This window comes from Ogataea polymorpha, assembly GCF_001664045.1.
Source record: "Ogataea polymorpha strain NCYC 495 leu1.1 chromosome Unknown OGAPOscaffold_4, whole genome shotgun sequence".
Lineage (NCBI taxonomy): Eukaryota > Fungi > Ascomycota > Pichiomycetes > Pichiales > Pichiaceae > Ogataea > Ogataea polymorpha.
This window is the reverse complement of record NW_017264701.1, coordinates 783,686-809,024: the sequence shown is the minus strand read 5'-3', so window position 1 is coordinate 809,024 and position 25,339 is coordinate 783,686. Positions and strand designations below refer to the sequence as shown.

Sequence of the window (25,339 nt, the reverse complement as noted above, 5' to 3'; positions counted from 1 at the left end):
TTTTTTTTGAGGAAGACCGTATCGTATCGCCCGCCCGTAGGAAAAAATCAAGTTGTAATTTTCTGACACAGGGTTTAGCAATTGCAAGAAAATAAGCTTAATAAAGGCGTGCGTCTTGGATGAGTGTTTCGACTAGTGATTCTGGACGGCTGGTTTTACCTGCGGTTGTTATACAGTACGCGGATGGGACCAGCCAAAATCTAATCATCGAGGTCGGTCCGGCCAACAGCAATAACACAAACCAGGCTCAAGAAACAGCAGAGAGATCTCCGGAGCGTACTCAAGAACCAAACCCTTTTGATGCGGATGCGGAGCAGCCTTCTGCACCATCCGGTATCCGCGGAGTTGACTATCCAGCATTCGACGTTTCCAACGAAGGGGTTTACCGTGAACACCATATAGCCAACAATCTGCTGGATAATTTGATATCCCCTTTCTATCGGTCTTTAGGCGGAAATACCTCAGCATCTCAGCAGGCCAATAATATCTCGGTGCCGTTCTACAGAAACCTGACTCCAGCATCAGAACCATCCCGGAACATAATTCTTACTGTCAACTACATTTATGGCCAACCGAACCCTCTCCAGCCTAGTGAAAACAACAACAGTTTGTCGGGTTCTCTTATTCTCCACGTGCCCAACATCAATGAAAGCGATGACGAAAACCTACAAGTCTTGATTCGACTAGCAACCACTATAGCACTAAGGACCATTGCGACGTCGGTTAAAAAAGCATCAGGAATTTCTGCAGAGCTATTCGATAAGTTAGAAGTTAAGCAAACTGCAGATCTCAAGGATAAGCAATGTGCAATTTGCTATGACGATTACGAGGACGAGAACCCCGAGAATGTCAACCAGATCGGCCAAAAACGCAAGCGAGCAGAAGATGAAATCGATGAGATGGGAGACCACCAACCAAAGAAGATGCGCAAGATGGCGAACGAAGTCAAATCTCAGGGCGCAGCTGCAAACTTAGCCAAGACGGAAGTGGTTTACAATCATGTTCCTGTAGAGATGCCGTGTGGCCATATTTTTGGCAGGAGTTGTCTTCGAGAATGGCTGAAAACCAATAATAGCTGTCCGCTTTGCCGACACAGTATGCGTCATGGCAATGAGTCGTCTGCTGGCAGAAACTCAGATTCTGAAAATGAAACTACTATTATTCTGCCTAACTTGGCCAGAGTGATCAGCGAGACCCGGCCATTGATTGAGGGGTTCAACTCAAGACACCTCACTTTTGTCATGCCCGACCAAGATAGCGTAGAGCCTACGGGGGCGATACCTGTTCCTCTTCCGACGCCTGTGGCAGCACAGGAGCCCTTTTCTTCTCGCTCATCGCCTACAACCCATACCAGTGTTCTCGGTCTGGTTAGGGGTCTGCTTCAGAACTTGAACGGCAGGCTACGCAACACGGTGCAGGTCAATGAAGGTGAATCGTCAAGCTTGATCAATCAAGACTCTTTACACCGAATGCATATTATCCGGACAAATCAACCAGGCCCTCTTTTGAATCATTCATCTTTTCTGACCAGAAGAAGACGGGTCGTCCAGCCACGCCGTGTTCTCAGGTCTACCGGACTGTCTTCACAACAGTTTGTAAACAGGGATCCGCTTTTTCCTGTTGGTGTGGCCAGTCGTCGTACAAGCGACGGCGTGCGCACGTCCACTATATCTTCAAACTCCAACGAAGATGAAGATCCGCCTGTTGCCGAGAGAGATTCTGATAATTGATAGTTTGTAATACATTTGCATCACTTAGTTAGTAGCCACCAACCTCAAGGTGCACCCTCGCACCACGGTTATAAATAATTTCGAAATCAACTTGATCGAGTTCTCTTGTCTTACACTCCATTCGAGCAGCTCGCATTACTGATGGCTTTGTTGGAGACAATCCAGCGCAAAATCAATAAGTATGGGCTACTGCCCAAACTGGTGCGGTCTCTCCCCAAGATCTCTACTTTGCTGACAATACTGGGTGTGCTATGGACCCTTATGTTACCACTCGATGGCCAGTTCCGGGCCACATACATTTCAGAAAATGCCCTTATGCCATCACAGGCATATTCATTCTTCAGAGAATCGGAGTGGAATTTTGTGAGAGGCTATAGAGATCAGATCATTGAGCACATCGATGATCCAATGGAAGACAGGCATGAGATGCTGTCTTCCTGGCTGAAGACTATTGGCTACAAAACGTTTGAGCACGAGTCCCATAATGGTTCAAGGACTACATATGGAATTTACCATGTTCCAAAGGGGGATGATACCGAGGCAATGGTGATTGTGGCGCCTTGGACGACCAGCGACGGAGAGAAAAATATTGGTGGACTAGCCCTGACCATGGGGCTAGTCCGCTACTTCCACAGACTGTCGATCTGGTCGAAGAATATTATCGTGGTGTTCCCAGAAGATGGTCAGGATACTCTGAGGAACTGGGTGGATGCCTATCATACAGCATTGGACGAAACAGGAGGATCGATGGAGAGTGCTATTGTGATTGAATATCCTTCTGAGAGCGATGAGTTGGATTATATCGAGGTGAACTACGTGGGCGTCAATGGCCAGCTGCCAAATTTGGATCTCGTCAATTGTGCTGTGATGATCAGTGAGCATGAGGGCTTCAAGGTGTCGTTGCACAATACACCAAAAGGCCAACTTTGGGCTAATGATTACCCCTCTCGACTCACCACGCTATTGAAAGGTCTTTATGCCATTGCAACTGCTGGTCTGCTGCCTGAGTCAGGGGGAGGAAACGGCTGCGAGGCTTTCAGTGGATGGAACGTTCAAACTTTAGCTTTCAAAGCCAAGGGCACAGAGGGACGCGATATCACGACCTTGGGAAGAGTCATTGAGGCCTGTTTTAGGGCGGTCAATAATCTATTGGAGAAGTTTCATCAATCGTTTTTCTTCTACCTGCTGCTTACTCCCAATAATTTTGTCTCCATTGGAAACTACCTTCCAGCAGCAGTGCTAACCGCAGCAAGCTTTGTTATATCTTCACTTAGTGCGTTGCTCACAAATAACAATGTCAACAACAAGCATATCAGTTTCAACGATGCCGCTGTCAGGGTAGATACTCTTCCCTTAATATATGGACTGTTGTTATTCGCTACTGTCACCGTGGGCTCAATATTTTGCGGAACGATGTTGATGTGGTTTTCTTCAACCGTGTCCTTTGCAGACAATAACAAACTGTACACTATGCTGACTTGGGGGCTAATTTTGACATCCACTGCTGTGTCAACTCTTCCGTTGGTTCTCAGATACAAATTGCAACCGTCAGCGGCTATCTCTCAAATCGTGAGAATAGCCAATGGTTGCTCGCTATTTTACCTCGCGTTTGCGCTGGTGAGCCTTCTCGTGCTAGATTTCTCTCTCTCACTTCTCATATCCCTAGCAGCATTCCCTCTTACCTTTATTAGATATGGAGCTTTGAGTCAGAACCGCAAGAACAGCATATGGCTGATTTTATCATCACCATTTTTATGGTTGACAATTGTTGGAGTGGCCCACAAATTGGAATTCCAGCTGGATGTTGTTAGAAACTTGATCCAGTATTTCTCCTTACCCTTACTTAAACGTGAACTGCAAACAAAAATCTTCGACACTGACTGGCTCAACCCAGCCTTTATTCAGAATGTGCTACAAGGACCGGTAGAATTATTCTACGGTTTGCTCACTGGCTACAGGAGGTTCCAGACATGGACATGGATGGTTATTAGTTTTGCATGGCTTCCTGTCTGGATTATGTCTCTCATCATCACCTGCATTGATGTGCAAATTGGAGACTTTGAGAAGAAAAAAGTGAACTAGATATATCAATACATCTCCATTACATGGTCTATAATCACTGGTGTTCTTCCATGAACTTTGCGTGGAACTTTTTCCAGTCTTCTATCCATTCCGTTCCTGGGGCCAAGAACGTGGTTCTGACGTGCCAGGTGCCTTCGACTTGTCCGAACCCAGAGCCAGGAACTGCACAGATACCCGTGTTTTCCAAAAGTTGACCACAGTAATATTCATCTGGCTCCATGCCCACCTTGGCAGCCTCCTCGAAAACTTTCTTGGAGAGAGTCAGGCTAGGGAAAAGATACATGGCGCCTTCAGGCTTCTGGCAGGTAACCCCCTCCATTGTGTTAAAGGCCTCGTACAACAAAGAAGATCTTTCTTTCAAAGCCTCATGAATAGCATCTCTTTCCTGTTTATAAAGTGGGTAAGACTCCTGGCCTTCGGTAGGAGGGTTAATCATCAGCTCGACCAAAGCCTGACCTGAAACTGGAGGGCACAACGAGATGGAAGCCAGCTTCAAGAGCTGTGCACGAACCGAGTCTTCAAAACCAACTAGCTCCATGTATCCACCTCTCTGGCCACATTCTCCAGAGATACCCTTGGACGTGGAGTGGAGAGAAGCGAGCTGAACTTCAGCAAACTTGCCAGAGCCATCGGCTTCTTGCAACTGTTTGAGGACCTTTTTGACCGAAACAAATTGGCCATTGAAGATGTTTTCCTGATAAACCTCATCAGCAATAACAACCAGGCCATATTCAGCAGCTACGGTCAGTAAATCAGCAATGGCCTCTGGTTTCAAAATAGCCCCGGTTGGGTTACCAGGATTGATCAGAACCAAACAGCGCGCCTCGACGCCCTGGGCCTGAGCGTCCTCGATTATTTTCACGAGGTCCTCGGCGTTGATAGACCAGTCATCTTTTTCGTTGAGGTAGTATGGCAGCGCTGTGGAATTGTTCAGAGCCAAAGACGCGGTATATAGAGGATATTGTGGGATAGGAATCAGGAATCCGGTTTGAGGACCCAGGGAAAGCAGATTCAGTAGGTAAGAAACGGCAGTGGAGGCACCAGCAGTGAGGAAAATGTCGTCTGGTGAACTTTCGTAGCCGTCTCTCTTGGAAATGAAGTCCGCAACCCGTTGTCTAATGTAAGGCACACCTTGAGAGTGCGAATATGCACCAACAGAACCAATGTGGTCGAGGAGCGTTCTTGCACGCTCGATCAGATCCTTTGGCAGAACGTCGACTACAGCTTGATGGTTCATCAATTCAGGGTACTGCAACAGAGCCAGCACCTGTCTGTAGAAAGTAAGGGGTTTCTGGTCTAGTTGCTGAGGGTTTCCAATGTTTGCATTGATGATCTTGTTGAATGGCAACGAGTGCGACTCGTTAGCAAGTTGATTTCTCAGCTCCTCTGCCTTGGTGGGGATTCTTCCACGAACAGCATACTTAGCGTTGAGAGCATGAGGGTTTAAGTCTGAGGCCGTCAACCGCGAGGCAGGCTCAAAAGTGGAACTGAGCTGTTTCTTGAACACACTTTCGGCAGCAGGCATGGCAAATTGCTTGCTGAAATTACGGATTCCCATTTGTCGGAAGCGAAGCATATTAAATACAGAATCGATGACTCGAAACTTTGCGCATAATTTTTTTTTGGGCCGTCGGGACTACACTCTGATAAATTAAGTACCTTTTGGGAAGTTTGCGCGGGGATCGACCAAAATAGAATCATCATCGCTACCTAAAAACCTGTATACTACACACAACTCAATTGGACTTTTTGCCGAACTTAGGCAGATAAATAGGCTTGATGGTCAGGTAGGAGTTGCCCTCGTCAAACACACCGGCTGCGGCGTTGTACCATGCGATGAAAGCGGTGATCACTCCAAACACACCTCCCGCAGTGACACATCCAGACGACGGAGCCAAGTGGCCGACAGCGAGCAAAAGGAATGTGAGGTCAAGGAACGCAAACAGCGAAAAAAATGCGACGGTGGATTTCATGGTGCAAAGCATCAACATAAAAGTGAAAATGGTCCAGCCCAGTAGGTAGAAACCGAGCGCGTTGCTCAGTTCCACTTCATCCTCGTACGCGTCAGTAATATGAAAGAAGGGGATAAATATAGCAGCGTAACTCATCCAGAACCCACCATATGAGGATAGAGCCATTGCACCGAACGTGTTCTGCAGGGCCAACTCCCACATTCCTGCCAGCAGCTGAACTAAACCTCCGTAGAAAGCGGCAAGACCAACCACCACGTTGGGGGTGGAGACACCCATGGCCCCGGCATTTATCATCGACAAAACAAACGTTGTCAGTGCAAAAGCGGACAGACCCAGAGGCGCTGGATTGGCGAATTTATGAACGCTTGGAGGAGCATATCCCGGTTGCAAAGTACCACCGAACGCACTAACAAGATCACTTTTGAGATACTTGCGACCTCCCAACCAAAGATACTTGCCATCATCGGAGTGGACCACAGACTGAAGGCCTTCCTCATGGACTGCAGTAGGTTGAGAGTGGGACGATCCAACCTGATCGTCAGCTATTTGTTTTTCGACGTCCTCGTTAAATTGTGACATATGTGTCAAAGTATACGAAAGCCCGGAAATCCTCCTCGGTATTTATAAGTGCCACCCCCTTCAATGGTGTGAGAACTTACGAATGGCCTTATCTGCATTGTACCAAGAGTCACGCACTTGCAATAAAAAAGTACGTGTGGGGTTAATCTCTGGAGAGGGTCCATAATAAATTATTACCCTCGCCGAATTGGGCCTTGCTTTGGCCAGAAAATTTACCACTTTTGAGGGGTTGCCAGGTGCAGCTATCAATATAGCACAGGATGCCGATTACTTGACCCCCTTGCCATGGATATGTTTGGTGCAGATTTGGAGTTCTCACCACTTACCCCACCTGAAAGAAAGCCTTGTTCCCTGAGCTTTCGTCTATTATGCTTCAGTAGTGCCTCCATGAGACTGTTGAGATCAACCAACTCACACAGAAGGAACCTCTTCACATTGAACTTTATCCGGTAATTTTCCAACACCTCAATAATCAATTTCATCACCACCGGCTCCGACTCGAATAATCTAGGGTTACCGGATTTCAGCCGATTTAGGTTCCCCACAGCTTTTCCCTGGTTGACAGGAAGAAGTAGCAGGTTTCGGTATATTTGCTTGAGAACCTGGTATTCTTTGGTGATGTTTGCGGTGTGGGAGGAGGGGCCGGGTCCCGCTGCACCGCCAAATCCACCAGACGAGTCGGTTCTTTTTAATGGCTTCTCTCTACTGTGAAATGGCAAGTAGTCCTGGTCCATGATCCTATCGAATTCTTCCATCGTTGTGGAATTTGGGACTCTGCTCAGATCCGCAAGTATGTCCTCGTGCGTGTCTAGATCCACCAGGCTCTCCAGCTTTTTCGGCAGACACAACCCCAGATAGCCGTTCGAGGCAGTTTTTGTGAACCACCCCACGTCGTCCAGCATTTCGGACCCGAGGTCTGTTTGGGAAATCAGCCCCAGAACCAGAAAACATGTGCCTCGGATAGACGCATTTTGCGATTTGACACAAATCGAGACAATTTCGTTCACGACGCCTGTCATATCTAAAAGACACGCACCACGGTCCGACGAGCCTATGTGGCCAATTGCCCACAGCACAGACTTGAGGTCTGTCACATAATCTTCTTGCTCACTGCACGGCGTATTGTAGTAAAACTCCGACTCCTGACCCGTCTCGATTAAATTGGCGTACGAGTTGACCACGCGCGAAAATGAGTCGAACGTTCCAGTCACCTCAAATAGCCGCAATCCATCAGCTGTCCTCACTAGTCCGCCAAAAAAGTGGTATGGCAGCTCGTTGGGAGTCTTTTCATTGAAAAGTTTCTGGGCCAGATAAGTCTCTATGTGATGCACGTAGTGCTTGTTTTTGGATTGTATCCAGGCTTCCATCTCCTCATCCACAAAGTCGTACTCTTGCAAATACTCGAACCCAGGCCCCGTAGCCAGAATCTTGAGCATCAGATTTATGCCGCTCGGTGTTTCCAAAACACCGATCGACGGCCGGTACTTGGTAATTTCCAGCACTTTTTCCTCATCTTTGGCGAAAGAAGTCAGCAACTCCACAGAAAGCTTCCTGATATTTTCCTCTGGATCGCACAGCTGGCCCACCAGCAAACGACACGCAAAACTCTCACATTCTTCATTCTCCAGTAGATTTCCCAGCAGCCGAACAGAAAATAAACGCAACGAAGGACTCGAGGTACTCGCCACCTTGCTGAGGATAATCCGCATATGACTGTTAGAATTGTACTTCATCTCCTTGATAATGATCTTCACTAGGTCTGGTCGGTGTGCTTTCTGATCAGTTATATGGTACAGCATATCGAAAAACCACCATTGCTCCAACATCCGCAGTCCGTTGGGGTCTGCTGAAAGAACTCCAAGGAACGAAAAGTAGCCATAACTGAGCGTTGTCTCTAGCTTGGTTTTGGAGAAAAGTGGGTCCCCTGCCGTGATTCCACTATACGGGTCTACCTGTGCAAGGCACTCTGCTATCTGGGGCAATATCTTATTCTCAGTCAGATATTTGACTCCCTCAGCGTTGGAGAGCAAGTTCTTGAAGATTTCGCAGCCAACTTTAACGAAAACCAAATTAGACTTCGTCTTGCGCAACGAAGCAAAACGGTACTTGAACGGACGGTAGAACGACATCAGTCGCTTGTAAAACTTGGTGGTACGCACGGTTTCTTCAAAGTTGCGCGAGTCTCGCAATGGGCCTTGCATCAGCTCAGTGATCAAGCTCCAATTCCATTTGTAGTAATTTTTGGTGGCCAAAACATGGGTATCCGAAACTAGAGTTTTCAATTGTGTTGCATCGACACCGCACAGCATTTTTAATCGCAAATCCTTAAAGACCTGTTCCGATAGCTTCACGTGGACGTGCTCTGTAAGAATGAGGTTGGAATTATGGTGGTTTCGAAGGTATTTCTCGATCTGCTTGTTGAGCTCAAACGACGGAGCTATTGACATTATCAGCTGATCTGGAACTAGGAATGACTGCATATACGAGATTTCTGAGAGAAGGATCATTATGCGTTTATTCAACTTCTTATCAGTGACTTCCTCAAAAAGTTTCTTTAGCTTTTCCACGAGACCACATCGGATGCATATATGCAACACCAACATAGTGTAATGGTTGACCAACGAGGACTCTGTTTCGGGAGAGCTTCGTGCGTTAGTGTTGGGTTTTGTCAATGATCCTTGCCGCCCAGAACTTATCAAAGGGACAATCATCGGGCCGTTTTCGTCATTAGTATCGTTCAAGGACATGGGTTTGATCCGAAACAAGTCGCTGAAAATTTGTAGCAAGATACTCTTTATTGAAACTGAGCTGAACGTAAGACAACTTATCAACTCACGGATAGGAAGGAAATCGTGCTGGCTGAAAGCTATGAGTCCTGACCAATTTTTCAGCAAGAATACGATCAGATGCGCTATAACTTGTAGGTTTTCTGTTTTGAAATGCGAAATATCCATGAAAGGCGATATGAGCAACTGTACAAGCTGCGATTTTATGATGTAGGGCCGTGTGTTGGGCAGATCGAGAAGTTTCAACATGGCCTCGCAAAATACACCTCTTGAAACAGCAGGGCCGTCGACAATATACTGCAAAAGCACGCCCAATGCATTGGCTTTGTACGCTCTTTCTGGATCCAGAAGAGCAATCTCCACGACTGTCTCAAATGCAATGGTTCTCAATGGATCAGTAACGTCCTCGACCATATTAATCAATGAGCGGACCACTGCAATCGGAAACTCGTTAGTGCCACCTTCAATGCTAACCAAACGTCGAATGAGACGTATACATTCGCTGCGTTCTGTTGTGTGCTTGGAATCTTTGCTCAGACTGGCAATAACAAAGACGTGCAAGTCGTATTTGAAAAATAGCTGTAGTCCCCGTAGATCCGTCACCACATACCACAAAATCCTGTATCCGCAAGCGACAACCATCTCGTTGCGCTGAAGCATCAGTCTTTGAACGACGTGGATCACGGAAGAGAACACTAGATCGTTCCTTAGCGAGTCGTTTTCCTCCAGTAAATCCACCATATCGTTCGTTTTGTCCACAATTTCTTCGCTTGATGTGTTCTTATCGCTCAAAACTTGTAGAATATCGGAAAGAGCCCATGTCGGGCTCACTTTGTCGCCCGTAAATCTGGATGTTTGTGTCTGGTCAGCAAAGGTACTTTCGTCTGCCTCTCTAATGGAAATGCTCGATAGCGAAGTAGCGGAATCCACGCTGTGAATAGCCGCATTCGAATGCCCTCTATTGCGTGTGCTTTCGAATTCAGGGATCGCCAATTTCTTTCGTTGACTATCTTTCCGATCCATACTAACAAAGGACGGATATTGGCTCACGGACTGTGATAGACTCCCGGAGGAATCCATGCGGGGAAAAACTGTACCCTTTGATGCGTCCTCCGGAATCGACTCGTACACTTTACGGGCATTCAAAGACAGCCGGGGCTTGGAGTCGTGAGCTGTCTCTGACATTGTGAAGTACAAGAATACTTTATTTTTCTGTTACGCAAATGCTGACTAAAATTAGCAGATGGATAATTGATATCTATAACGGTTTATCGATATAGGTGGAACAGTAAGGCCAAGAGTTATTGACACAATCACTTCAAAACATTGGCATATCGAGTTTCGGCCTCTTTGACCAATTGTTGTAATCCCACGATCACAAACTGGTGCGTGAGGTTAGGGAACTTGTTTCTATGCAGTCCAAACCATTCCAGCGGAGGCGTGGCATTCCCCAAATCACGTAGTCTAGGAGTTTCGATGTGCGGCTCCTCCAGAGGAACATAAACGTACTTTTCGTCAGACTCCACGTCCTTTAGCCTATCCTCCAAGTTGACGGCCTCGAAAATCGACTCCTTGTAATTCTCCTCCAGCAGATCGTCGAAGTCCGTTCCGTAGCCAGAAGTGAAAATACGCAACGCCGTGAGACGAGTCTTCAACGTTGTTGCATGGGAATACCACATCTCTCTAATAAAGTAGACAGAGCCCAGCTTCCACCTGACGTCAACGTTTCCTCCAAAGGAGCTGCTAAATTTGAACTTGACTAAATTTGAGCCTGGAGGCTGGAATGCATCCATGTAAACGTTCAGCGAAGGAAACACAAAAATGCTGCCACCAACGGCAGTATTTGCAAGTTTGGCATAGCTCCGAACTCCTGGTTCTCTGAGTGAGGCCTCTGTAGGCTTTGTTTTGAAAGATGAAAGAGCCACTGTGAAATTGTCAAGATTCATGTCCAGCTTGTTTTCCATGATACTCGTTTTAATTTGCTCAAACTTGGCCCTCGAAGCTCCAACCCTGATAACCAGCGCCTGCGTGTCTAGCAGACTACTTGGGAAAATTTGTAACTGCATTGACCCGATCCGGACATCCAAGTCAGTGTAGAACTCGTCGATCACGTCCAAAAACATTTCCACTGTCTTGACCGTGCTTGAGCTCGAACTGTCCGTTTTGCGCGAAGCAGGTAAGGACAGAGACGACTCCGAAGGTCTCATTGAGTCCTTGAAGGATTCTGTCTGATCATCCAAAGCATCATTGAGAGTTTGATGGTACGAGATCTTGATATCCTGTCGAATTCGCAATCCAATGGTATAAATGTCCACGAAATTGGAAGCAGTCAAAGCCGTCATGTAAACATTCAAAGATTCCATAGAGGTTTTTCCAACCAACTTGTCTGCATTGTTGTCCACGCTCTTGTTATATATGGAAGCCATCGCCTTGGTAATCACTGCTATGCAGAATATGTGATAGTCAAGAGAGATTTTCGTTTCTAACGACCGGAATCCGGCGGACAGGAAAACAAGTGGAATATTTTCCATTCCTCTTTCTTTCGACCATGAGATGGCGGAAGCCATTCTAGCCCTTTCAACAACCAGAAGCCCTCCAAGTCTTCCTTCTGACGTGATTCTCAGTTGACCCAATTCTAACTTCAGGTTTTGGTCCCTGTTGGTGACCTTGGTGGATTTGACCCAGCATTTGTCGGCTTCCACGTCCAGCGTTCCAAGCGAAAACCCAAGATCCACCTTTAGTTTTACCTTCCCCACCAGAAGAGTGAGGATCCAGGGAAGTACCGTGGTGTCCGACATGTCTTTGACTCTCGCTGCAATATTTTGGAGTGACAAATCTTCGCTCTGTTGTGGCTTCTCAACAGATACTTTGTAGAGTTCGGATGGTAGCCAGATTTCGCGGAAAATGTCAACGTCCTGTCTCTGCTGTATGTTTAAATACGAGTCAATGTTTGAAATCTTTGACGTATTCGACATTGTCTTAACACCGTCTGCTTTGGCAACAGTTGCAGATAAAAGAATGTCATTGATCCCTAAAGAGCCGCTGGTTTCCTTCGAGTAGACGTGATGTAACTTTGCTCTTAGTTGTTCGATACAGATAGTAGTGGTGATCAAGTCTGTATCGGTATTGAAATGCCAAAATAGTCCATTAGTAGAGACCGCGGCCTCGACTTTGGCACTTGGCTCACAACTCAGCGTGAGTCGCTGAGGCTCAACCTTGAGCGAGAAGTTGATCTTGAATTTCTCAAAGATGCGCTCCAAGCTAACACCAACCGACTCCTTCTCTCCCACCGATAAACGTCTTTCTTCTGGTTTTCGCGTTGCAGGAAGCTTTCTTTTCTTTGCATGGTTTCTATTTGCAAAGGACTTCACACTTTTAACAAGACTGACAATCACGGGAACACAGGATGCTGACAAAGCGTTGTCTGTACTCGAAGTGACAGCCTGTATTGAAACAACGTGCTTCTTCACTGAGTCACGGCATCTGATGTACTCTGTCGCGATCCTTACGGATGGCGCCTGGAGACATAACGATGTAGGCTTATGGTTTGGGTCCGTTGCAGGATTGATGATCATGATTGAAGCACCATTAAATGCAAAGATACAACCAATAAGCCTCAAGTTCGAGTGTATAGAGGAAAAGAGCGTTGGCGAGCCGTCAGCTGTTTCGGAATGTGCGATTTCGTGAGAAATCATAGTTTCCAACTTTTCTTGAACATGAACAACGGACCATGCTAGTCGATCCGCCACAGAAAAAAGCGTAGTTTCCAGCTTAAAATCAACCTTATCACCATGAAGCTCGGCATCAATATCTCTGCCTTTGGCCGTCTGGGAAACCTGATAATCAAGCTCAAATCTAGGGAAATATGCCCTATTAGCACTCAAACTTTCGTCGCTGGTGGAATAAAAGTTCATGGAATTATTCCCGTGGGCAGTTGCCAAATACAGGCTTGAGACAAGCACATTTCCCGTTTTTGTGCTGCATACAATCTCAGCTTTTTCGTAACCAACAATAAAGCCGGGTATGTCCGACGAATTTGACAGCGTTCTTTCTGGTTTTGGAAGCAGCCATCCAATACACATATTTTTGGACACTATTCGGATCGAATAGAAACTCAAAAGATCCCATATTGCCTCCGCGCTAACGTTCTGTCTTGGTGCAGGTTTGCGAGGGAACTTGTAGGTATTAAATTTCTTTTGGAAGTCGAAATAAACATCAAGGAGTTCTCTAGTGAAGTGAGAATCCAACACAAATCTGCAATGATCACTGATTAATTCAACCTCGTGGAGCTTTTGCTCACTTGAAACGGACGTCGATCCTTTCAGTTCCAAATTGATATCACATATAGTAAATCTTGAGGTCTGAGGACCATGAGAAAGCATACTAAATCTCATGGAGGGAAGCTTTAGGAATCCTTGAGGTTTGTTTCCAGTGTAATTGAAATCAGAGGTGGCAAACTTCATTGTGATCTTGCCACAATCGAGAAATGCCCGATTATCGTTGAGAAGACATGTGAACGAGAAGTTGTTCAGAGCAACAGCAACAGCGGCCTTCACAATGAAGGAAGAATCACTTGATTTGGACACGTGATTGCTTTTGCAGCCCAACAATTGAGATAGATTATGGAACCTTGACCTGAATTTCTTAAAGTACTCCTCCGCAACACCGTAATCAGTTTCTGCAAGTTTCGCCAAATAGATGAAGTTGCGCTGCGAGCAATTGATTCCAAGTTGATCTGCATGCACCTGGGCAAATACATCAAATCTACCGTACTTCTCAATAAAGCTCGTCAAAACTTTCAAAGTTCCAACAGAAACGGTACCAAATTGCACTTGCTGCAATGTAGAAGTGGAAAGTATTCTTGACCTGATGCGAGAAACTGTAAGATTTGACGTTGCACCCCGATCTGAAGCTGAAAATTCAAACGCAATATCCTGCACGTCCATTTTATAAAGAATCGGTGACAGAACCTCAAGCTGCAAAGAAAGTTTTGAGACAAATAGACTACCCGTAACTTTTCCTTTCAGTTCAGCAAAAAGTCCATTGCTTGATTCAGTAACAGGGGATTCTTGTCTTTGAGATTCAATTTCTTGGCTTTGTCTCAAATTGTTGATCAGTGGGGCCAAAACTTCATATTCTTCATTTATAAGCACGTCTAGAGCTTTTAGGTAGAAGTCTGACCCCGACCCTGCGGAAACATTGATATTTGAGGTAGACAAGTCCACATAAATCTGTCCATGATCAGTTGACCTTGCCTTGGAGACAAGCAGCGAATTTTCAAAGCAATTGAGGTGCGCTATCTTCATTTTATCGAGCATAATATCAATCCCAAGCGTTGTATTGTTGCATAGCATAGCAAAGAATAGATCCTTCGAAGTTTTGATACCGGACATCGTTAACACAGAATTACTACCCCGGACATTGACCGAAGATCTATCAATTGCAACCTGGTGGGAAAACTCTTTAAACAGAATGTTTGTGCTGAAAAAGATCGGATCTGGCTCTGATTTGTTTGTAATTTCAACGACTTGTTTTGTATTTGCTTTTGACGCCATATTGGCAACCAAATCGTTGATATAGGGAATTGATTTCTTCATGGAACTGATACTGGTATTAAGGGCTCCGATGGAGACTCCAACATTTATCTGATCATGAACATTTATCATAGAGAGCTCGGTGGCCATTTGGTATAACTCTTCCGACAGCTTTTCTTTGCTTAATGCGAGTTCCAGGTTTTCAATCACCACCAAATTTTTGAAAGGATGAACATTAAGTTTCGATGTTGATAGTGCCGCCGTCAGAGAGAATGACTTCTGCTCAACCCTGGAAGTGGTATCTCCAAACACACTCATCAAAACATAGCTGCTGGAGATGTTACTGAACTCCCATCTTCTCCAATTGAGGAATATATCGAACACCGTTTCTTTGGCGTCTTCCGGGGCATTCCAAGAATGTTCGTCGAATCTTTTCTGTGTAACGGCGTGCCAACTTTTGGGCAAGTTGTAAGCAATATGTCTGATTCTGGTAATAATCTTCCAGCTGTCTTCACGCCGGATGTGCTCGTCGGAAAATTTGCTAATGTAAGACGGCTTGGTGATACAAGATGGATCGTGGCGCACAGAGTAATCCGTTCCGCCTTTAGAAAGGGAATATACGGTGTCAATCTTGGCCTTGGCACTATTTGCCATGGCTTCAGAGATTTTTGCTAGTGCCGTCTTTATTGGATCAGACAAAATGGAGATATAATTCTCAACCCATTGGAGGTTTGTCGGATCCACATCGAAGTACAAATGCTCTTCATCGATCATGACACTGGTTGACAGTTTGCTATTGAATAGATCAGTCTTGAGCTTCGTCGCGTCGAGACTGCAAACAGACCTGCCGCTTTTTAATATCTGGATCGAGAGCCCAGAAATATCTGCTGCAAAAGAGTCCAGACCGCCTTCTGGTTTAATTGCAGCAGTAAATGCTGGATTGGATATACTGATGTCAACGCAATTTTCAGAAAATCTCGAGTCTGTCACTTTCAAAGTGATCATTGGCATCAGAGCCTTTATGTTGACTTTCTGGAAATTTGTAGCATGTTTCTTTGTCAAGTGAGAAATAAAGTCATTTTGAATTTCATCCAATACATTGGTGACAGAAATGGCCTCCTTATTTGAAATAATGTAACTCAATACCAAAGCGATTTTTGGATCAATGTATCCGTCAATTGTACCAAAACTGCATACTATGGAATCAACTTCAAAACCGTCGTTTTCCGGGGAGATTTTAGGAGACGAGTCCACTGCACAAGACATGCTACCACCTGGAAATGAAGATGAATCAGAGTTTTCGTCATCTCTCAGGGAAGCCTTCAATCGTTCAGGATAGCTTAGGATCAACAAGTCTACCGAATTCGTGTTGAGAGGTGGAGGGACATCAGGGAAATTGAGGAAAGGCCTCAAACCTCCATAATTTTCATGGTATGTTTTATCTCTATCACTTGGTGAAAGCAAAAATGGACATCTGTGGAAAGGCGCGTCATGAATCTTAATATGCGCTCTTTGTGCTTCTTTGCGAGTATCAAAGTCTGGCTTTTTAACAAAGTCACTAGCGTACACAGATGTTCTCACATCCATGACAGTGTCAGTGTCGTTGACACCTTGTAAGACAATATTCTCAATTTTGAAATTGATTCTGCTATTGTATGTAGCAGACGACTGATCAGAAATAGTTAGATGTAACGTTTCCAATTGAACTGAAAGACCATAAGAAGGACCATTGATTTTCAGCAGAATTTCGGGACAGCTGAAAGACAAATTCAACATATCAAAAATCACCTCCTCAGGAAGGTCTAAAGAATTCTCTGAGTCATTGTATCCTACCGCAAGTGACCCAAAAGAACGGCGGACAATGTCAAGAAAAATGGGCTCTGATTCAACGACTATCTGTCCTGGATGGAAATCCCACCTGCAATAATAAGTTGGTTCATCTGGGGGGAGCCCAAAAGCTCTATGGCCATGCACTGGAAGATGATCAATAAAGAGCTGAGGATCAAATTTCACATGTTTGGAGGTGGTACTAAAAATCATGTCCTCGTCAGCGTTTTCCAACGATCGCCCATATATCTCTGAGAAGTTAGCTTGGAGATCCATGTAGTAATTATTGAATCGGAGATCAATGTCCAGGCTTTCGAAATGAAGTGCAACATGTGTTTCGCAGTCATAATTATGTGCTGGCAAGACGAGGCATCCATTTTTAACGCAAAAAGAAAAATGAAGGTCCGTCTCGTTTCGTAGTTTTATTCCGAACGGCTTGAACTCTTCTGGTGCTGGTTTTTCACCAGACTTGTCGTTCATATCTTCGAGAAATTCTCCAAGGGTCTGGAAGTTGATGTCTTCCCCAAAATAGTTGGCTTTGAGAAGCAACACATACTTGATGATAAATCCATAGCATTCAAGCGTTGTATCCTCACAAACGCAATTGACTACAATGTTGTCAACTGTATCTATGTCGATCACATTGAAATAGGTGAATGATCCCGACATCTCAAAGTTATTAGCTCTTCCAACCTCTTTCTTTCGCAGGAAATTATAACCTGTATGCCATGGTGGGAAATGAACAGCCAAATCAAAAGTGGTGTTGAGCTTGTAGTCAAAAAACGTCGACTTTCGATACACCGTATCTAAAGGAATGCCGACGGCTAAATCCAGCTCGGATCCACAAAATGAAACGTATATGTTGTCATTGTAGTCTAAAGGATGGCTAACAATATTCTTTTCATTCAAGTTGAGAGAGATGTTGTAGTTGTAAACCTTCCAACTGATCTTATAGAAAAAGGGACGGAATAGCTCATAAGGAGTTGGATTTCCAGAGCTAAAATCCCCAAACATGTCTGTGAGTAACTCAATATGCTCCCTAAGCAAGTATAGTTCAGCATTCGTAGACCTATTTTGGAAACTCCAGGTTGCAGCGCCATTCCATTGCAAAGGATACCCTACATCTGCATTTATAGTGTGTTTCATGGCTTTGAAAAACACCTCATGATTCACACTGGAAGAGATGACTGGGTTATTAAAATCCACGTGAAACTTATTTGACCATCCACTCTCTGCGCTGGGGATGTACGAGGTTGAAATATTAAAGGTGGAATTTTGTCCCACCTTGAGTTCCAACCACCCAAACGGTCTGCGCTCTAGCTGATTTGGAGAGCTGTCACTGTTGGAATAAAGAATATCTTTGCTGCTCTCTCTAAACGGAATCCGTAGCACCAGGTCGTCGACACTTTCAATAAATAGTTTGAATCCTTCGTATCGCCTTTTTGATCCTGCTTTGGGACGGCTCATCGGCTCAGCGTCCCTGCAGACAGAAGGAAACAGCATTTGATGTAAAAGAGCACGCTCTTTTTCAGCCCACGGTCCGTAGTGAATAACTCCTTCTGAAACCGATATGTCAATGTTGTTCGCTGGAGGTGCTTCGCCATTTCCAACATCTGGTTCACCAGCGGAGATATTGGCTGCAGATGCTGGCGTATTCCCTGGAATGTCGTAGTAATAATGGATATCAACGTAGTCGGAGTCGAAAACATGAGTGTACCGAGCGTACTCGGACTGTGAGAACACGAGCGCGTCTTCTTTCTTCTCCGAAGGTGTGCTTTCGTCAAAAGAACTCAACATCGAACTATCGTAGGACAAGTATCTTTCAAGACCGCGCCAACGATGCAGCTCTTCCTCCTTAGTCTTCTGGCTATCTTGTCTGGAACCATTATGATACAGTCCCAATTTCTCAAGAAACCTCTTGAATTTATGATTTTGCTCCCCATTAAATTCTTTTGTGATCTGATCCATACCTTCGTATGAAACATTTGGCTTAAGATACAATTGCAGCTGGTTTGCCCTAATATCGTGATCAACCCTACGCTTATCGTATTTCGAAGCTGGCCGAAGAAAATCAAAAAGTCCTTCCAAGGATGTGTATGATCCAACCAAAAGGGATGTCGTTGTTTGGTTGCCTATTACAAATCCGCCTTGTTTAATCAAGACCTTGAGGGGAAGCAATTTGATAAATTGTGGGACATAGCGCTCTCCCGATTCTTCAGAGTCGTTGATTGTATTTTGATCGCTGCTACTTTCGCTGCTGTGACTTGTAGAGTACGATTGCTTTTCAGCATGACTGGACTCCCTATTCAGCTTTTCCAGCAACTCTTCGTAAACATTCATTCGGTTGTAAACAAAAACCTCAAGGCCATAGATTTCCATCAGCAACCGTGTTGGAAGTAGCCCGTTTTTTGTATTTTCAGGCTCGGTCACAAATCCAGACTGGCGCACGGATGTGAGCCAATATCTCCATGTGAGCCACCCTTGATGAATTAAGATCATCTCGTTTTTGGTTATAATCGTGACATTTTTGAAGAAAAGTCGTCCTCCGAGAAAGGAGACTTTGTATGATTGAACTTTCAGTCGTATCTTGTGTCGCTTCCATAGAATATACTTCAACAAGAATGACAATATTGAGCCCATTAAGCGATTGAAGTAGAATAGTATTCCAATGGAACCAAGAAGAGCTATTACCCATTCAACCATGTACACCCATTGCAGGTTTATCGATCGGTTGACCGATGCATAGCCGAATTGTGTTGTAACGTCCATGGCTAACAAGGCATAACTTGGTGTTTAGTTTAAACCAAAATATTTACTTTGGGGCAGGCGCGAGGTGTACAATTTATTACACAATGTTACTCGGGCGGTTGACCAGTGGTTTGTCCAAAGATGCTTCAGCAAAGGGTCAAAAGAAGACTCATACATGGTAGCGATGATCGTCTGTTGCATAAGACAACGACCAGTCGAGAATGATCGACTTGGCCATTAGTTATTATGTAAGCGAGAAGATTGAAAATCCTGGGCTCTAAACCTAAATTTGAAATATTATAGTGGCAAAACAGTTGAACATCTTTTGTAATAATATTTGACATGTCGAGAGAGGCTCCATTGAAAGCTGAAAAAGATTTCACCGAGACGCTGGACGAGCAATTGCCTCAAATTGAGCAGTTGTCCAAATCGGACTACAGGTCTGCCGTCGACAAGCTGCTGTTGTTGGAGAAGCAAACAAGGCAGGCGTCCGATTTGGCTTCTTGTAAGAGGATCATGATAACCTTGATGGATCTTTTGGCTTCAAAGAAGGACTGGTCTTTGCTTAACGAGCAGATTTTGCTGCTTTCCAAGAAGCAGGGGCAACTGAAAGACTCCGTTAGGGTAATGATTCAACAAGCGATTTCCCATCTCGATGAAATTCAAGATCTGGAAACGAAGATTCAAACAATAGAGACCATTCGCACAGTGACCGAAAACAAAATCTTCGTGGAAATCGAGCGTGCAAGGGTGACAAGAATACTCAGTGATATCCTATTGGAGAAGAAGAATGATTTGGATAAAGCGTGCGATGTGTTGTGCGAATTGCAGGTCGAGACGTACGGGTCTATGGAACTGACTGAAAAGATTGAGTTTATTTTGAGACAAATGACTTTGAGCAACAAGAGAGGTGACTATCAGATGTCTAAGATGCTCTCGAGAAAGATCCTGGTGAGATCTTTGGAGAAGTTTGCAGACCAAAAATTGGAGTACTACAGGCTAATGATTGACATTGCTTTGAGTGAAGACGACTATATCAACCTGGTGAAGTATTATCTCGCCATCTACGACATCCCGAAGATAAAGGGAGACAGCAACGAGTCTTTGAAGGCCTTGAGACAGATTGTTTACTACAGTGTGCTTTCGCCGTATTCCAATTTGCAGAACGATTTGATCTCTAGAGTGAAGATAGACAAAAACGTTGATAAGCTGCCAACTGAAAAGGAGATCTTAAAGCTGTTCACTACAAACGAGCTGATCAACTGGAAAGAAACTGAAGCACGGTTTGGCGATTATTTGTTTAGGGATACCACCTTTGATCAGTCGACTGAGAAAGGTAAGCTGCATTACAAAGATCTCCAGAAGCGCGTGATAGAATACAATTTGAGAATAGTCTCAAAGTATTACTCATCGATTCGATTGAAAAGATTATGTGAGCTGCTGCAACTGGAACAACAGGATGTTGAACTGAACATTATCGAGTTGGTGAATAATGGGGTTATCTACGCTAAGATAAACCGGCCACTGAAGATTGCCAGCTTCATCAAGCCGAAGAACGAGAATGAGTATCTGAACGAGTGGAGCTCAAATATCGACCAACTTCTTAGCAGTATAGAGACTGTGGAGCATTTGATCACGAAGGAGGAGATGATGTATGCTGCGAAGGTGAAATAAATAAATGCGAAAGTAGATTATGCTTCACGCTGTTGTAGTTCCAGCTCTTTTCGTTTGCGAGCGCTTTCAACGAGATTATTCCATCGTTCTTTTAATTTGATAATCTGATTCTCCAGAACAATTCTATCGCGTTCCTGCGTAGCAATCTTCTGTTGTAGCTGGTCAATCACGCTCTTGAGTTGCTCGTACTGATCTCCTGATTGCTGTGGCGGTCCATTTTTCAGCAATCCCAGGAGATCACCGATGAACTCGTGATTAGCCATCAATTCGCTATAGTAAACTAGATTAAGTTCTGTCAGAACGCTGTTCTTAGCCTTCAGTTCTTCTATTCCCTGATGTTTTGAGGATTTTTCTTTAAAATTGATCAGCTGGAGATCGTGTTCAAGCTTGTTGATTTTGTCCTGCTCGATGAACTTCACCTTGTTCGAAGTCAGATCAAAATTGAGGTTTTTGACCATGAGAAGTTTGATATGCTCAATAAGCATCTGATTATTGGGCTCCTCGCAAAGCTCCTTTTCCTGAACCGGAGTTTTTTCTCGCTGTTGTTTATATTCCTTGGACTTTTGAATTAACTTAAGCTGGTCTATACGTTTGATTATTTGGGACTTAAGGGTTGTAAGTGAATTGAGCGTGTTGAAGTGGTTTATCAGCGATTCTTCAGCTATTCTGTCAATTATGTCCTGTAATAATGCAATTGAAGACTCATGACAGCTGATTGAACGACTGTAATCGCCTTTCATCATTGCCCTCTCCGCATTGTGCTCGCTCTCATACACCTTTCTGTTAGGCCCTCGAATATTATCATACTTACCTCTGAAAGTCCATGCATTGTTAATATACCATAATTATTATTTCAGGGGCTGCCAGAAAGAAGCCGGGAATTTTTTAAATCACCTTTTTATCTTTGGCGGGTCATCATCATGACCAATGTCAAGCTTTTACAAAAGGACGCTATCACTCTAGATCGATTCTGGGACATTGCAAATGACCTGTTTCATTCAGACAGGCAAATCGATGAGCTTCGAGATGGCTGTACGGAGGACAAGGTCAATTCGCTACTGGTGAACTACTTGACTCTTGTTTGTGAACATTGCGACCAACTCACAACACCCGACACTGAAGAGCAATTTTATAATGACATATCAGAGTATGTCACGTGCCACAGATACTATCGATCGAACATGCAGTTCTGTGTTCGCAAAATGCTATCGTTGCTCACGTACAGTGTTGGTTGCAATGAGAGTAATCTGGGGCTGGAATCTGACATGCTGGACAACGTCACAAGGGAACAGGTCAACGAATCCATTACAGTCAACGAGAAGCTAATACGAATAATCGGGTGGATTCTCATAGTTAACTACCAGTCGGATAAGGACGCCCTTCTGCAGATTTTAAAAGATTTCAATGGATTTGAGACTCTGGCAGGCGTGCTGTCAAATTATTCACGAATATCACGCAATTCGAATGATAAGGACCCGTACATTGCGAACTATTCGCCTTACTTTGAGCTGTTCTACGAACTTTGCAAAAATTACGAATTTGATAGCACAGAGCTTGACCACGTCCATTCGCAGCTACTTGAGTACTTGTTTGAGAGCCTAGAAGTCGTACCAAAAGAGAATAACATCCTAAACTTCATGAAATTCAGGCTGCTACTGGTGCTCAACGAACAGTTTATGGTCTCTCAGTTTTCGTCCACGGCAGATAGCTCGTATCAGATAGAAAACCGGTTTTTCATCAAAATGACAGAGGATAGTCAACGATTCCAAAATTTCAACGAGGTACTCATTTTGAATTTCAATAGAGAGCAGGACCATGTTATTCAAATACTAATGCTCAAGGTACTGTATCTAGTGTTCACCACCTCCCACACGTGTGGAAAATTTTATATTAACGATCTCAAACTCATCATAGATATCATGATCAGAGAACTGTTCAATCTGTCTACTGTGAGAGAAGAAGCATTGATCAACACGTATTTGCGCGTGCTGTATCCGATGATATTATTTTCAAGCATCAAGGAAGAAGGATACAAAAGAGAAAGCATTTCTGAGGTGCTCAGATATCTCGTCGCGGCAGAGCAAACCTCCGAGACTACCAAACGGCTGGCCGAACGGTGCCTGGTGCTGGACTATTTTAGCGACAGGTACGGCAGTCCCTTGATTACGCGGAATCCAGCTCCATACATACTTTCGCGCGAAAACTCGTCTCAATCCTCTGTGGTGAGCGAGATTGACTCGCCAGACTCGCCAACTGCACCCATAGACCGAAGCAGGAGCAATTCGTCGGTCTCGTCGCAGGACTCCAAAGGACTACATCGCAAACGACCACCTCCCCCGCCCCCACGCCGGTACAACCAGAGAAACGGCTCCGAGCTGATGCTGAGTCGGACTAAGGTGGCCAATAAATAGTGTGTAATTCGAAATGTCAAAAATATTTATTTATTTGATTAGTCTTGAGGAAGATTAGTAGAACATTGAGCGTCATGTCCTTTGCTTTGCGAAGTCTCAGGTGCTCACCAGTATCAAGAAGACTATTATTTGTGCGATACCAGTCACAATACCCAACAAACATGCCGCCCAATAAGACCTTGCAAAAACAGCATGTGTTGCGCTCGGGATTGGAGAGGTTCATTCAGAAACAGGCAGCTAGGCCAGTGCCGACTGTGGCGCTTAACGACCTCCTCAAATTTAACTCTGCAGCCTCGCACAGGGACAAGTCGCTGATGCTGTTGGAGAATGCGAACGAGACGTTGAACGATATGGTGGTCCTAGTGACTCGGCGACTCATACAATTTATGAAATTGCCCTACATTGTGGTCCTGAACGCCAAAATCGCTGACATTTACAACGCATATTTGGATACCTTGAAGGTGATCTTGGAATTTGTGGCAGAGTGCGACCCGGCAAGTGAGCTAACCGAAGAGTTCACTTTCAACATCCAAAATTTGGATCAAAATGATCTCTTTCTCCAAATGCTGAAAAAAACCATCGACATGCACACCGATAACCTATCGACATTGAGCGAGGGGTTTGAGGAGATATCTGGATTGAACCTTGTTGATGAAAAGACGTTTCTGAACGACCATCTAAAGGAGCGGATTCTGATGCGCTTGCTGGCCAACCATCACATCCAGCTCACCGAGCAGCTGAATTACAAAGGGGAAGAGCTGGAAAGGTTGGACCAAATTGGTATGATCGAGCCGAACATGAACGTTCTTGAGGTTCTGCACCGTTCGTTTGTGTTTGTCAACGACATGGCTGCCCTGAAGTATGACGAGAAGATCCGGATGAACCTGAAAACGGTGACAATTAACGGCGACGATACCACTACAGAGCAGGTTGTGGAGAACTTTGAGTCGCCAGACGGACTAGAGCCGCTCAAATTTCCATACATTTCCAGTCACATTGAGTATGTGTTGAACGAAATCTTCAAGAACTCGACGCGGGCCCACATAGAAAACAACGTAAAAAAGCCAGTGGATGTGCTTATAGTCGTGAACAAACCCAATGTTGAGAAGCCAGGCCCACAATTTTACAAGCTAGAAATGCGCATCGTCGACCATGGTCTAGGAATAAAGCCCGAAGTTCTGGACAAGCTATTTGACTATTCGTTCACGACTTTTGATTCTGAGCTTGTAGAAGAGGATTCTTACAAGACACTCAACAACACGGGCGCAAATCAGGCCAATATCATAGCTGGCATGGGCTACGGTCTGCCGCTGAGTCTCACTTACAACAGACTGTTCAACGGCGATATCGAGCTCAAGTCCGTTTACGGCCAGGGGACAACTGTCTACCTAAAGTGGGTCGGAGTCGATGCTAAACAAATACCTTAGTTTATGTACATGGAGTTTCTAACTTAAAGCGTATCACCTCTCTTCGGGCTGAACGCGACGTCACGAGACATAGGACTTAAAAATCCAGCCTGTATGGCTCTTTTAACCGCTCTGGTCATTTGTTGCTGCTTCTTGTGGTGCAGCTGGGTGACAGAACGGTGGTGGATGTTACCTGTGACTGACAAATACTGAGAAAGGACTTTTGGGAAACAGTAAAAGTCCAGCGGGCTGACTTCTTTTGTATTGAATGCGGACTGCGCTAGTCTCTTCCTCCTGTTGTCTTTTTCCTGTTTAGCAGCGTATCTCAGCCTGGCCACCGAGAAATCGAAAGGGTCGTAGGTTTTTTGGTTTTCGAAGCCGTTAATCAGTGCAGGGTTGATAACTGCCTGTCTTCTGCTTTCGAGATCTGTGTGTTGGTCTTTGATGGATTTCATGGCATTTTTGAGCGTGTAATCCTCGCACTGTCTAGCGGAGGAGACGAAAGTTCTGCGGAACATAAGCATGAGCCAAATCGAAGTTTTATTTTATTGTAATTATTAGTTTGGTTTTTTCGTTTTAGTTTTACCCG

The 25,339-nt window shown here is 44.7% G+C and overlaps 11 protein-coding genes across 11 annotated transcripts; 4 read left to right on the top strand and 7 right to left on the bottom strand.

Moving 5' to 3' along the window:
* Nucleotides 1-25: 25 nt before the first annotated feature.
* Nucleotides 26-3,812, top strand: OGAPODRAFT_94275 (uncharacterized protein; the record flags this gene model as incomplete). Its single annotated transcript, XM_018357509.1, has 2 exons — nucleotides 26-1,703; nucleotides 1,857-3,812. Exons 1-2 carry the CDS (start codon nucleotides 120-122, stop codon nucleotides 3,810-3,812), a joined length of 3,540 nt encoding a protein of 1,179 aa, XP_018210784.1. The 5' UTR covers nucleotides 26-119.
* Nucleotides 3,813-3,846: 34 nt separating this feature from the next.
* OGAPODRAFT_13274 (uncharacterized protein) lies at nucleotides 3,847-5,337 on the bottom strand (the record flags this gene model as incomplete). The annotated part of the gene is made up of 1 exon (XM_018353357.1): nucleotides 3,847-5,337. The coding sequence occupies one exon, from the start codon at nucleotides 5,335-5,337 to the stop codon at nucleotides 3,847-3,849; it is 1,491 nt and encodes a 496-aa protein (XP_018210783.1).
* A 106-nt stretch (nucleotides 5,338-5,443) lies between these two features.
* Nucleotides 5,444-9,012, bottom strand: OGAPODRAFT_16596 (uncharacterized protein). Its single transcript, XM_018354538.1, has one exon. The coding sequence runs from the start codon at nucleotides 8,869-8,871 to the stop codon at nucleotides 6,610-6,612; it is 2,262 nt and encodes a 753-aa protein (XP_018210781.1). The 5' UTR covers nucleotides 8,872-9,012; the 3' UTR covers nucleotides 5,444-6,609.
* On the bottom strand, nucleotides 5,549-6,364 carry OGAPODRAFT_49212 (uncharacterized protein; the record flags this gene model as incomplete). The annotated part of the gene is made up of 1 exon (XM_018355618.1): nucleotides 5,549-6,364. One exon carries the CDS (start codon nucleotides 6,362-6,364, stop codon nucleotides 5,549-5,551), a length of 816 nt encoding a protein of 271 aa, XP_018210782.1.
* Nucleotides 9,013-9,413: 401 nt separating the features above from the next.
* Nucleotides 9,414-10,277, bottom strand: OGAPODRAFT_16595 (uncharacterized protein; the record flags this gene model as incomplete). Its single annotated transcript, XM_018354537.1, has 1 exon — nucleotides 9,414-10,277. A coding segment is annotated over exon 1 (421 nt), but the record flags the coding sequence as incomplete, so codon positions are not given.
* A 118-nt stretch (nucleotides 10,278-10,395) lies between these two features.
* OGAPODRAFT_94272 (uncharacterized protein) lies at nucleotides 10,396-19,280 on the bottom strand (the record flags this gene model as incomplete). The annotated part of the gene is made up of 1 exon (XM_018357508.1): nucleotides 10,396-19,280. One exon carries the CDS (start codon nucleotides 19,278-19,280, stop codon nucleotides 10,464-10,466), a length of 8,817 nt encoding a protein of 2,938 aa, XP_018210779.1. The 3' UTR covers nucleotides 10,396-10,463.
* Nucleotides 19,281-19,598: 318 nt separating this feature from the next.
* On the bottom strand, nucleotides 19,599-21,774 carry OGAPODRAFT_76731 (uncharacterized protein). The gene is made up of 2 exons (XM_018356220.1): nucleotides 21,750-21,774; nucleotides 19,599-21,716 (listed from the first exon to the last, which is right to left on the bottom strand). Exon 2 carries the CDS (start codon nucleotides 21,674-21,676, stop codon nucleotides 20,951-20,953), a length of 726 nt encoding a protein of 241 aa, XP_018210777.1. The 5' UTR covers nucleotides 21,677-21,716; nucleotides 21,750-21,774; the 3' UTR covers nucleotides 19,599-20,950.
* Nucleotides 19,599-21,774, top strand: OGAPODRAFT_88384 (uncharacterized protein; the record flags this gene model as incomplete). The annotated part of the gene is made up of 2 exons (XM_018356896.1): nucleotides 19,599-21,716; nucleotides 21,750-21,774. One exon carries the CDS (start codon nucleotides 19,602-19,604, stop codon nucleotides 20,931-20,933), a length of 1,332 nt encoding a protein of 443 aa, XP_018210778.1. The 3' UTR covers nucleotides 20,934-21,716; nucleotides 21,750-21,774.
* A 67-nt stretch (nucleotides 21,775-21,841) lies between these two features.
* OGAPODRAFT_76730 (uncharacterized protein) lies at nucleotides 21,842-23,344 on the top strand (the record flags this gene model as incomplete). The annotated part of the gene is made up of 1 exon (XM_018356219.1): nucleotides 21,842-23,344. The coding sequence occupies exon 1, from the start codon at nucleotides 21,854-21,856 to the stop codon at nucleotides 23,342-23,344; it is 1,491 nt and encodes a 496-aa protein (XP_018210776.1). The 5' UTR covers nucleotides 21,842-21,853.
* Nucleotides 23,345-23,404: 60 nt separating this feature from the next.
* Nucleotides 23,405-25,182, top strand: OGAPODRAFT_16591 (uncharacterized protein). Its single transcript, XM_018354536.1, has one exon. It carries the CDS (start codon nucleotides 23,506-23,508, stop codon nucleotides 24,769-24,771), a length of 1,266 nt encoding a protein of 421 aa, XP_018210775.1. The 5' UTR covers nucleotides 23,405-23,505; the 3' UTR covers nucleotides 24,772-25,182.
* On the bottom strand, nucleotides 23,405-25,274 carry OGAPODRAFT_94267 (uncharacterized protein; the record flags this gene model as incomplete). Its single annotated transcript, XM_018357507.1, has 1 exon — nucleotides 23,405-25,274. The coding sequence occupies one exon, from the start codon at nucleotides 25,272-25,274 to the stop codon at nucleotides 24,795-24,797; it is 480 nt and encodes a 159-aa protein (XP_018210774.1). The 3' UTR covers nucleotides 23,405-24,794.
* Nucleotides 25,275-25,339: the final 65 nt, after the last annotated feature.

Coding starts and splice junctions, on each gene's coding strand:
- OGAPODRAFT_16596 (XM_018354538.1), bottom strand. CDS start 8,871: ATGATCCTTCTCTCAGAAATCTCGTATATGCAGTCATTCCTAGTTCCA.
- OGAPODRAFT_76731 (XM_018356220.1), bottom strand. CDS start 21,676: ATGATGAAAGGCGATTACAGTCGTTCAATCAGCTGTCATGAGTCTTCA.
- OGAPODRAFT_16591 (XM_018354536.1), top strand. CDS start 23,506: ATGCCGCCCAATAAGACCTTGCAAAAACAGCATGTGTTGCGCTCGGGA.